At 40.0% G+C, this 12433-nt stretch overlaps 1 protein-coding gene across 2 annotated transcripts in view; it reads right to left on the bottom strand.

Annotated features, from left to right (window-relative positions):
- SNX27 (sorting nexin 27) overlaps nucleotides 1-12433 on the bottom strand; it is a 56719-nt gene that overhangs the window by 8291 nt on the left and 35995 nt on the right. For both annotated transcript variants that reach the window (XM_080647563.1, XM_080647564.1), the window contains exons 7-8: nucleotides 10501-10664; nucleotides 5243-5332 (exon numbers count right to left, since the gene is read on the bottom strand). In XM_080647563.1, the coding sequence (XP_080503689.1) occupies nucleotides 5243-5332; nucleotides 10501-10664 (254 nt within the window). The remainder of the gene's footprint in view (nucleotides 1-5242; nucleotides 5333-10500; nucleotides 10665-12433) is intronic.

Genomic DNA, 12433 nt, shown 5'->3' with positions numbered 1-12433 from the left:
ATTAATGTTTCTCTCTCCCCCTCTCCCTTCCTCTCTGAGATCAATAAAGAAATATTAAAAAATAAATATCAATGGAAAAATGTCCTCTAGTGAGGATTAACAACAACAACGAAGGAATGCCCTGCGACCCCAAGCAGAGGAACCTAGGGCGGGGCTCCCTCTTGCGCTTTGCACAGCTCGCTTCCAGGCCTGTTTGCTGTGTTGGTAAGCAACTTGACCCTGGGCTTAGTGGGGAGGGAGTTCTGTCTTCATACCACCACCCAAACCAAAGCCAGGGATCCGTTTGTAGTTTTTGACTACTAAGCATTTCTCTTCGGTACAGAATCCAATAAAAACTTCCTATGTCTTGCACCTTTAAAAAAAAAGCCCTGAGAAATGATATACATGGAAATTACTTTTAAAAACTCCAGGGGGAAAAGCACATGAGTGAGACAGATGAAACATGAATGGCAGAAAGCTGAAGGCTCTTAAGTTGGGAGGTTAAATGTACTATTTTTTCAACTTCTTTATATATCTGAAAATTTCTACAATAAAATGTTAGAAGAAAAAAGAAAACTGCCCTGCAACCAGGCCTGCAGCTCTCACTTCAAGCCATCCTCCTAACACAGTCAATCAGAAATTTTCTGTTTGCTCAGTAAGCAGCAAATTCTGCTCAAAGATGCTTAAGAACTCTGCAAATGCCAGGAGGTGGCACAGCCTTGAGACTAGTTCTGTTCGTGTACTTCAACAAAAATGGCTTTACATGTAACACATTTGCTGAGAGTGCTCTTCTTTGAGAGGCAACACTCCTATTTAAAAAATATTTCTGCCATGTTTGGATTACCATACAGACTTTTTCAAAGAGGGGGAACCTGCAAAGGGAGAAATCAGGAACAGACACAGAAGAGATGTGGAGCTCTGCTTATCTTGAACTCTCTCTTTGTGACCTTGCGTAAGTCACTCCAGCAGGGCTTCCCCTCCACCATCTGGAAATAAAGGACAGTGCCGCCACCCTCTTTTCTCTGATGGAGGGAAAAAACATGTGCTTTGGAGCCAGACAGAAAAACACGCGCTTTGGATTCGAGTCCTGCTCTACTTCTGACAAGCTTTATGATCCTGGGTAAGAACCTTCCTTCCTCAGGCTCCACACCTCCTCTGCAAACCGGGGTAACACCTGCATGGTTGTTTTGAGGGGGAGATGAGAATGTACACAGTGTCCAGAACAGAACCAGACACGTAATATATGTCCTCTCTCTACCCCCTTTGAATGAAAAAGCAGATGTACCCCTCCATATTCAGAAATGCAGTCCTTGAACACAAAGGACCCTCAGGGGAATTCCTAATGGCAGTTATAAAATAACCTGAGAGAAAACTAAGGGCACCTGTGGCCTTAATGAGACGACGGAGTTTAGTAAAGTTTCACTGGGGAAACGCAAGGTTTTCAAGATTCTCGGGTCAGGCAGCATTTCTCAGCTGTAGGTGGGCAATCTCTACATTCCTGGACTTGCAAAAGCATAAAGGGAAGAAACATTTAAAGTTTATATACACCCAAAGTTTCCAAAAGAAAAGTGAGTTTTTGTTTTCAAACAGATTTATTTTAAACACAAAATTTTCCTGTCCTTTCTCTTCTCAGATTAAATTTGGAGTACATATGTATCCTAAATAACCTTCCTTGATTCACATACCACTCAGATGGTGGCCCACATGAGAACAGAGAAAAAGAAAGGTATGGCATGGGATATTTTGTGAATGTTCAATATTTAGCAAGGCAGGTCAATACAGGAATAGGACACATTAAAGCAGGGACTCAGTACTTAACAGAGCAGAACACTTTAGGTGAGTGGGTTAAGGTCCATTCCGGAGAACTCTCTGTCTCCCAAACCACCTGCCAAGGGTCAAAACAGGTCTGAGACTGAAATAAGTGCTTGAGAGGAACCTTAGGAGCCAACTCTTTCAAACCCCCGAAGCAGCTTAAGTTTCAGAATCACCAGGGTGCTTCTGTAAAAATCTTAACAAAATGCCTAGGTCCTGGCCACAGAGATTCTGGCTTAGGAAACGTGAGACGGGTCAGACACCGGCACTGTGAGCAGGCTTCACAAGTGAGTCCCATGAAACAGAGCTGGGACCACACTCTGAGCAACACTGACTGTCACATTTACTGCCATGTGTGAAATCACTAAAGATTATGTTGAGAAACTGTTGGAAGCTGCCCACTGCCTTCACTAGCAGAGAGGTGTGGACAAGGAACCCGGAAGGCTGGTCAACCTTGAGGCTCCAGCAAGGGTCAGAGCCATACACCCACAGTTCAGTCCAGACAAAGGGAGCTGAAGCAACTTCCACCTTTTAGTCTCATGTAAATCCTTACTGATAAGGTAGTTTGCCTGTTACTGGAAATTGCCTGCCTAAGGGCTATAGGTGGATCCCAAACCTGAGTAAAAGGGATAGCAAGGCCAGAGCAAAGGTAGTCCTCTCTTGGGCTTCCGCCTGGCCGTCCCCCCTCCCAATTCCCAAATTAATATTTTCTTGTCTAGTCTCTTTCATTTGCGTGCGGCCTCCTCCAGAGCCTGAATCCTGAACCTGAACCCTGAACCACGCAGAACGGGGGGGTGGGGGGGGTGGATACACTCGCAACTGGCAGCCCAACAAGAAACACTAACGGAGATTTCTTATTTGTCAGGTCAACAATGGCAAAATCAGGCTATTCCAACATAAGAAAATCTTAAGTTCCATATGTTTGCTGTTTGTGTAAGAGTAAAAAAAAAGATAAAATCTCTCTTGCACATCACATTCTCAACCATCCAAATCTAACTCTGTAAGTAGAAAAAAAAATTATTTTTAAATCACACTGGATCTTACAAACTATGGCAAAGATATGAGCTCTCCTCTGTATTTGGAAAACAAGGAAACTTACACAAAACTTATTTATCTACTTATTTATCTAAGAATTCTGGAGTATTTCTTAAGATTCTATGTGATAGCTGGCAATCTGAACATCCCATTTTATAGAAAAGAAACTAGAACTGAGAAGTCTGTTGAATTGTTGAGGTTCTCAGTGATCTGACCTACTCTTAGGCCTATCAAGCATCCTAAGTTGCTATAGATAATGGTATCAAGCAAGACTTATGGGCTCTGAAGGGTCCATCTGAATTGAAGTTTCAATGTACTGACCATGACCACTAACTAAGTTAATGTCTTTGAACATTACTACTTGAACAAATGAAGTTATCCTATATAATAAAAGTGTAGTATGCAAATTGTCCCCTCAACCGGAGGTTGTCCAGGAGTTCAACCAGGGGGTAGGGCCAGCCGGGGGAAGGGAGGGAGGCCCTGGCAGGCAGCCACTAGGGACCCTACCAGTGCACAAATTTTGTGCACTGGGCCTCTAATACTTAAATAAAATTCAAACTTTGGTGGGATTTTCTTTAAAATCTGACTATGGTATTATGGGGCTAGTATACACTCGTATGTTGGCACTAGGTTTTCAAGACAATAGAATTCCATAAATGTTTAAGCATATTTTATACTCGATTCCAATGACCCATGGAAAACACCTCAGTGGTCCAACTGCACTCGAGTTCTTAACAGGTGATTCATAATAGATTACTATACTTGTTAAATTCAGATTTTCTATATTTTGCCATAGAATGGATTGAGAGGTATAATCTTCCAAGTCAGAGTTTAAGATACAGTTCTCTCAGAACTGTATCTGACTTGGAATAGCACATCCAGGACTATCTAGCACCTCATACTGTGCCTGGCACACATTCGGTGCTCAACAAGTACTTCTGGTAAAATGCATAAATGGATGATAGCGTGTTTGGAGTGGTACTACATGTGCAAAAAAACAATATGTATTACCAAATACCAATACTGGTATTACCAAAGGCCCTTATGAAGTTAATTTAATTCCACTGGCTTTGGAAAAGGCAAAGAACTACTGCAGAGGTTGATGGTCCTTTAGTATTTGGCCCTTTTCACCAAAAAGATGCAGATGTACTGGTCAGAATCATGCATTAATATGTAAAAGACAATGCCATTATTTTAAAGAACAGGAAGTTGAGTTTTAAGATCCTATCTCCCACATTTTAAAATTCCCTTAAACAAAATTCTACAAATAGACTTGATTCTATTTAAAATACTTTTTGTTGCCTATTTTAGTCTATTGATATGTAGAACATTTATAGATAGTTTCTGGATCTTTGGCAATTTATTTTTCATCATATAAGTGAGAAAATAACTATTCCTGCTAGACATAAGATTATGGGCTAAGGCTCATGGCTAATTTGTATATTCTTATTCCAACCCAATTAATTTAGGTAGATGAAGATCCCTTCATAAAAAGTGCACAGAAGGTACAAAGAAATTCTAGTGATTTATAAGAATCATAACCAAAGCAATTACTGCCTTGTGTGAAATCATGAAAAATTATAATTGGAAAAATTTCAACTATATGTGAATTTGCCAAGAAAAAAATTTTAAAATTCTATGAGTGGAAGTTTTATAAGTGTTCATTACAAATTTTATTTGTGACAATTTCCATCCTTGTATATATGGCAGATACAAATTAAAAACTAATTTTAAAACATTTAAGGCGTATTCTAGGCAGCCCGCTGAACAGAACTTCCTGTGATAATAAAAGTGTTCTATATCTGAGCTGTCTTATACAGTAGCTACTAGCCACATGTGCTACTCTACACTTGAAGTGTGGCTAATGCATCTGAGGAACTGAATTTTAAATTTTATTTAATTTAAATAAAGCTAAATTTAAATAGCCACATGAAGATGGTAGCCATCGAATTGACCAGTACAGCTCTAGCATATGATACTAACCAAAAGCACTACTGTGCATAAATGTTTAAGCAACTGCAGAGATTGAAGTTATAAAAACAAATGATTTTGCCACCGCTAAATCACAACGAAAATAATTTCTAATGTAAAAAACCTAGTATCAATTCTTACGGAATCTTATTTTTATCATATTAAATATTTTGCACATCTTTATTTTAGATTTTTTTCTATCAAAAAGAATTCCATTTGGTTATTATTTATAATAAAGTTACATATTTATATATAACAAAATAAGCTCTTTATGTGCTAAATAGAGGAACAGAATGGACTTTATGTCAAGGCCTATATCCCCCTCCTTTTTAAAAATTAGCTAAGCCACTGACCAGGTTGCAACATCTTTCAAAGAAGATTGGAACAACAAGTTTAAAAGATAAGAGGAGTTATTTTCTAAAGAGAGTATGGGGACATAACCTACCATGACCATTTTCCTTTGTTCATACAGCTTCTGTAATTGGTACGACTTTTCCTCTGCTTTGATGTAGCCTTTTTTCACATCATCGACAGCCTGTCACCAAAACAAAGGCAGGAAAGAAAGAAAAACCATTATCAAGTACATTCTTAATAGAAACAGACAGATTTATTTTCAGAATAACTTTTATGCATATGGACCATCGCATCACTGGTGCACTCTGCCACCTGGATGTATTTACTGGAATAAGCAGCATATACCGAGTGACTGGTATGTATTCAAGGATTGTTCCAGGCACATGAGGAATCTGGTTTCTCATGTTAGGAGATTTAAACTCTGGTTAATTTATATATGTGGAACAAGTAGAGAACATTAAAAGATAGAATATAACACTGTATTAAAGGTAACAATGAAGTAACAAAAATGTGTGGTATAGATAATAAGATACATGCAGTCAGAACAAGAGATCTTATTGCTAATTGTAGTTATCAAGGAAGTCTTGGTTGGGCCCACGTTGAACAGAAGAATCTACTAGCTATAGTCAGGAAACAGGAATGGGTTTGAGGTTAAATACATTCAGGAGACAGATTTGCCTAATCTGAATAAAGGGTACATGGTTAAGGGACAATGAAAGATAATGCGCTGGAGGGATAGGTTAACAGATTAGGAAGGACCCTAAAAAGCAGGCACAGGAATTTAGACTTAAAGACAGTAGGGAGCTAAAATAAGCAATTAAAAAAAATTTTTTTAAAGGAAGATTGATTTGTATATGAGTGTCAAACGAATTAAGCTAAGGAGAGAATAAAATGAGAGACAGACGATGTTGTCATACTTTAAGCACGAAATGAAACAAGACCTTAAACTAGGTGAGCAGCAACTGGCAGAGAAAGTGATAAATCTGAGACCATGAACCAAAAAAATCCCCAATAGGACCCGACACAAGCATGAAGATACTTATTCTAAACAATTCCTGGTTCAGCTAAATGAAATATGCATCCCCTTCCAAACCTCATTCCACCCCAATAAATATTTTTAAATCTAATAGGAGGAAAAACTGATCATTGGGAGAAAAAAAGAATAAATAGAATCATTTGTCCAGGGCATTCAGAATCTAACCTCAGTGCGTTACTGCAAGGACAACTCTATGCTGGCACCCACTTGAACTCTTTTTTTTTTTTTTTTTAATATATTTTATTGATATTTTACAGAGAGGAAGGGAGAGGGATAGAGAGCTAGAAACATCGATGAGAGAGAAACATCGATCAGCTGCCTCCTGCACACCCCCCACTGGGGACGTGCCCGCAACCAAGGTACATGCCCTTGACCGGAATCGAACCCGGGACCCTTCAGTCCCCAGGCCGACGCTCTAACCACTGAGCCAAACCGGTTTCGGCCCCACTTGAACTCTTATCAGAAGACTGCCAACTTCCTTATGGTAGAAATCATTCCCGTAGTCTTTTTTTTTTTTTTTTTAAATATATTTTATTGATATTTCACAGAGAGGAAGGGAGAGGGATAGAGAGCTAGAAACATCGATGAGAGAGAAACATCGATCAGCTGCCTCCTGCACACCCCCCACTGGGGATGTGCCCGCAACCAAGGTACATGCCCTTGACCGGAATCGAACCTGGGACCCTTCAGTCCCCAGGCCGACGCTCTATCCACTGAGCCAAACCGGTTTCGGCTCCCATAGTCTTTTAAGGGGAAAAAACTTGTATAACAGAGTGAGTTCATTATTGAAGTCAAAAGAATAGTTCAACTTCTAGGTATATCACTTGAGGAAGTCACTAAAACCCTCTCAGTCTTTAACAAAGGAATAATACTTATCTCATAGGTAGACAACAAAATGAGATAACAAAGGTTAAGAGTTTTATAAAGTGTAGATAGTTACTATTATCATTGTTACCACCATCATTTAGCTGATAAGTTCTAAGAACCACACATGGATATTAATGTCCTGCCTGGGACTGCCTTTTGGAAAGATTATGCCCATTCCTCCCCAATCCTAGCCATTCAAATGAGGGCTCACTTAGGCACAGAGAATCTAGTCACAGAGATCAGGATGCTCAGTAAGGATGGCCACACAATGTCCTGAAGAACCTGACCACTTGTGTGTGTGTTATTTAACCACCAAAAGACGTGACTGCTCCAGGCCAAATTAAACCAATTACTACAGGAAAGCTGGGAGAGAAGTAAAGGATAAACAAATACTGGTCTATCTATTTCATTTCCCATGTAACAAAGTGTTATTTAGCTAAGAGAAAAGACTTTTCTGATGAACAAATGAAAATATTGCATTTGTTATTTGTATCCCTAATACCTAGAACTGTATCTGACTTGGAATAGCACTTTAATATTTGAACATTACCCTAGGACAGAAGTGGGTCAGTGAACATCTACTCCAACAACTCTAAGGGAACTATTTTATTTTCTTTAAAAATATATATTTTTTTTATTGTTGATAATATTACAGAAATCTCCCATTTTCTCCCCCTTTACCTCCCTCCTCCCAGCCAACTATTTTCATAAGGGGCAGTAAAAATGTTCTCTCCTCTCCTCTTTCACTTCTAATCAAGATTATACTGCTTGAGGACATAGAAGGGATAAATAGGTGATGGGGAAAAAAAGAGATTATATTGCTTGACTACCCATGTGACTCACCAATTCTTCTTCCACAATAACCAAACACCAACTCCTCTCAATTCATGCAAACATTCATTTTGTAAAAACTGCTGACAGTTCTCATCTGCTACTATCTCCTTTCCTGTTCTTTGTCCTTGCAGGTTTATGCCTTTAAAATGCCATTACTATTATTTTAGCAAGCCTTCAGGAAGGAGTAGCTTAAATGTGTGTACAACCTGCTAGATTTAGCCAGAATTTAAATACATTCTACCATGAATTTCAATATTACTAATTTTTTTAAGGAAAAGGCTCATTATCATCACTATTATCTCATCAACTTTAAGATGCTCATTTTTCATAGTTTATCTCTAAAATTGGGATGTATCTTACAACCAATGTGTCAGTTTAATTGGTAGCTCTTTTCTCTTTCTTAGCAGCACATAAAATAACAGCACATCTTATAATTGATGGCATCTTGGAATTGATGAAATACCCACCATCAAAATATGATATAAAAAATAATTAAAAACTAAGAGGAAGCCCTGACCGGTTTGGCTCAGTGGATAGAGCGTCAGACTGCGGACTGAAAGGTCCCGGGTTCGATTCCAGTCATGGGCATGTACCTTGGTTGCGGGTACATCCCCAGTAGGGGGTGTTCAGGAGGCAGCTGATCAATGTTTCTCTCTCATCGATGTTTCTAACTCTCTATCCCTCTCCCTTCCTCTCTGTAAAAAAAATCAATAAATTAAAAAAAAAAAAACTAAGAGGAAAAAGTTAATATTACTTTCTAAATGGCACAAATGTTTACCTAGTTAAGCAAAAAATCATTTGAATCCTTGTGCCGTGTTGGGAATGTAAAGTAGTGTACATAGCTGCTATGGAAAACAGTATGGCAGTTCCTCAAAAATTATAAATAGAATTACCATATAATCCAGTAATCTCAATCTGGTTATATTAAAAGCAGGATTTTGAAAAGATTTACACACTATTGCAAGGCTAATATGCAAATAGACCAAACAGCGGAACAACTGAACAACCAGTCGCTATGATGTGTGCTGACCACCAGGGGGCACATGCGGAACATGGTGGGCGTTGGCTGCGGTGGGATGGTGGCGGTGAGTGGGGGCACCAGACCAAGGCAGGGCACCAGTCGCTGTCATCGGGGCGGGCCTCGGGTGGTTACTGAAAATTCTTTGCTCCCGTGCACCGCAGTCCAGCCGGGTGCTCGCACCCGCTGCCAGCACCAGAGCCACTGCTCACACACATTGCTGGCCCCCAGCGCCGGCTCCGAACGCTCAGCACTGTCAGCGGGTGGGAGCTGCAGCTACTGGCCCTGATTGCCCCTGAGGGCTTCTCTACCTCCTCCTGCTCCTGAGCGGCGATTGGGGCAGCAGTCAACTGCTCGCACAGGCTAACAGCGCCGGCCCCAATTGCTCCGTGCTGTCAGGGGTGAGAGCGGGGCTGGTGCAGTCAGCATGTGGGAAACGGCAGTGGCGGGAGCAGGGTTGCCAGCAGACAGGGGACTGGGGGCCGCGGCAGGAGGGGCCAGGCGGGGGCCCAGAGGATGGGCCGAGACCCGCCCCTGTGCCCACCGCAGCCTCGCGGCCCACAGTTCCTTTCAAGGTGTGAATTCGTGCACTGGGCCCCTAGTAGTATTCATAATAGCCAAGTGATGGGGAAAAGAACCAATGTCCATCCACAGATGACTAGATAAGTAAAATGAGACATACACATACAATGAAACATTTTGCCTTAAAAAGGAAGGAAATCCGGTCCATTGCTATAACATGAATGAGACATTATGCTAAGTGAATAAGCCAGTCACAAAAAGACAAATACTGTATGATTCCACTTACATGATCAGGAAACAGATCTCAGCAAAGCTATGCTAAGATTATGCCCTATGTAGAGCCTATACTTGAACCAGATTTCTGACTCCCAGCTAATGTTCTCATTGCAACAATACAGGGCTCTGCTATAAATTCGTTATTTGTAGAGTCGTAATAATATAAACACTGAATACTGATTTAATAAATATTGTAATATGCCTATATTAGGAAGATAGGAGATGAAAAGGTACAGGTATTAGTAAAAATGGAGAATAAAATGGAGCTAGAGTCTCATTTTTCAGTGGGAAATGAAGAGATACTGTCTGAATTTGAAAAATCAAGTAGGAGCAATATAACCAAGTTATAACAGAGACATGGATGCAAATATGAAAGAAAAAAACAAAGCTAAAGGAGATGAAAGTGATTGCCTTTGTGGGGCGATGAAGATAAGTGGGACCAACTAATATTTTTCATAATAACTTATGTAGAACTACATGATGCTTTAAACTCTATGAATATGATGCTTTAAACTCTGTGAATGTTTAGTTTTGGTAGAAATTATTTTAAAAGGTATATAGCCATAATGCTCATTTTCTGTTGTTTAAATAAATATATTTTAAATTCCAGCATATCTTCACTTCTTAAGCTTATTTGTATTTTGTGAAATGGGATAGCACATTTTACAAATTTAACTAAGATTCAGGAGGCAAAGCAGGTTACCCAAGGATTGACACTGAATTGGCAAATTATCCACTACATACAAACGGATAAAAAAAAAAAATCAGGCTTTTCTAGGAAGATCAATTCACCTACCTGATGAAAGAAGTAGGTAACAGCAAGGTCATTGTCATTTAAGAGGATTTCTTCTTCTGTTGTAAAAAGCCACTTTCGAATGGTCAGGCAGGTGCCTGGCACAGCTGATGTGTAATTCTGGACATAGAGTTTATGAGGAAATTCATTAGGTGCCAGCTTACGTACTAAAGAGAAGACAAAACAAAGAAAGCTAGAGTGAAAAGATATATAAGGAATTTATTTCCCCAGTGTAAACTGCAGATAAAGAATGGCAGATTATCATTAACTAGAACCCTGGCTTAGATCTGTCAAGGAGCACTTCCTCAGGATTAACCATTTGTCTAGCCAAATCTATCCCTTGGAACTATGACTATGGCCAGTCGGGCTCAAACTGACTGGATTCTATCACCTGAATGACACACTATTCAGTTAACATGCCGACTCTGCAGACAGCATCTACTACAAAGTCTATTAAAATATCTGATCCAGCCCTGACCGGTTTGGCTCCGTGGATGGAGCGTTGGCCTGCGGACTGAAGGGTCCCAGGTTCGATTCCGGTCAAGGGCATGTACCTTGGTTGCGGGCACATCCCCGGTAGGGGGTGTGCAGGAGGCAGCTGATCGATGTTTCTCTCTCATCGATGTTTCTAACTCTCTATCCCTCTCCCTTCCTCTCTGTAAAAAATCAATAAAATATATATTTAAAAAAAAATAAATCTGATCCATTATCTAGTAAGTTAAAGGTGTCCACGCAACATCTTTAAAGCAAGCCTCTCCTCTTACCCAGCTATGGTGCTTTCAGAGTCTCTCATGTGATAATTCTCAATGAACTGCTTTTATTGTTAAGAGTTGAAAGGCTCTCCCCACCCCACCCCCAACTCTAAGACATTCATCCAGTGAAATGTGTCTTCTGAATAAAGTTACTTCCTCTTTTTAATAATGCACAAGCAGGATAAAACTCTACCACTTTTAATTTCTATATTGATTTTCTTTGAAAAGGCTGTTTTCTTCTTTTGATTGATGGCTACTTGGCTTTCTAACATTGCAAAAGACAGATTTAATATATCCTATTTTATTTATTAACTAAAGTTTAGAAAAGAAGAATAACATTAGAATCCAAGTGTCCTGGTTCCCTGGCAATCCTTTGTTTTGTTTTTAAAAAGCAAGCAAGAATTTACTGACCGCAGCAAAAACATACTTAGGACAGTGAAACAAGGACCACTGCTCCCCTGGCTGCAAGTCTCGTAGGTCCTTTAGAGGTAAGGGGATATGTGCGGGGGGGGGGGGGGGGGGGGGAGGGAGGAGTGGGCAAAGTGGAATGGCATGGGTGTGCTCCCTGGAGGGGAGAGTGCCCCTAGCAATCCTTCAATCCTTTGTAACATTTCTATCTGCCTAGTTAGACTGTAGGGAGTTGGCAAGATCAAGAATAGGAACATGGCCACTTCAGGGAGAATCAAAATTATTCTACATTGACCTGGGACAGTAGGCCAACCCAAGCCTACCAACTCCCCCTTTTGCTGAGATGAGGAAGATCTGATTAATTAATATTATGTCATTTCTGGCCTTAGCTGTGTGTGTGTGTGTGTGTGTGTGTGTGTGTGTGTGTGTGTGTATGTGTTCGGTGTGAAAAAGACCCATACACTGTAGGAAATAATTAGGAAATCTGTGTCATTCAGGGCAAGCACTCAGACTTCCTCCCCGTTGTGGTTTCAATGCAACCAGTGTGACCAACATCCCTAGCTTTTATAAAATAATATATAAGGCAAGCTTCTTGTCATGATGTAACAAAATTTCCTAGGAAGAGGACATCTATTTACAAAGAAACTTAAAAGATATGCATTAAAGCAATGTCTTTTAAGCAATTTATCTAACTCCTGAAAACAAAAAACTAATCTTAAAAATCTACAAAAAACACAAAGCACACTAAAACAAATAGTTGCTAAATAGAACCACCC

Source organism: Plecotus auritus (genome assembly GCF_963455305.1).
Source record: "Plecotus auritus genome assembly, chromosome: 12".
NCBI classification, from domain to species: domain Eukaryota; kingdom Metazoa; phylum Chordata; class Mammalia; order Chiroptera; family Vespertilionidae; genus Plecotus; species Plecotus auritus.
Note: the sequence above shows the minus strand (reverse complement) of the source record. Positions and strands in the feature narration are given on the sequence as shown.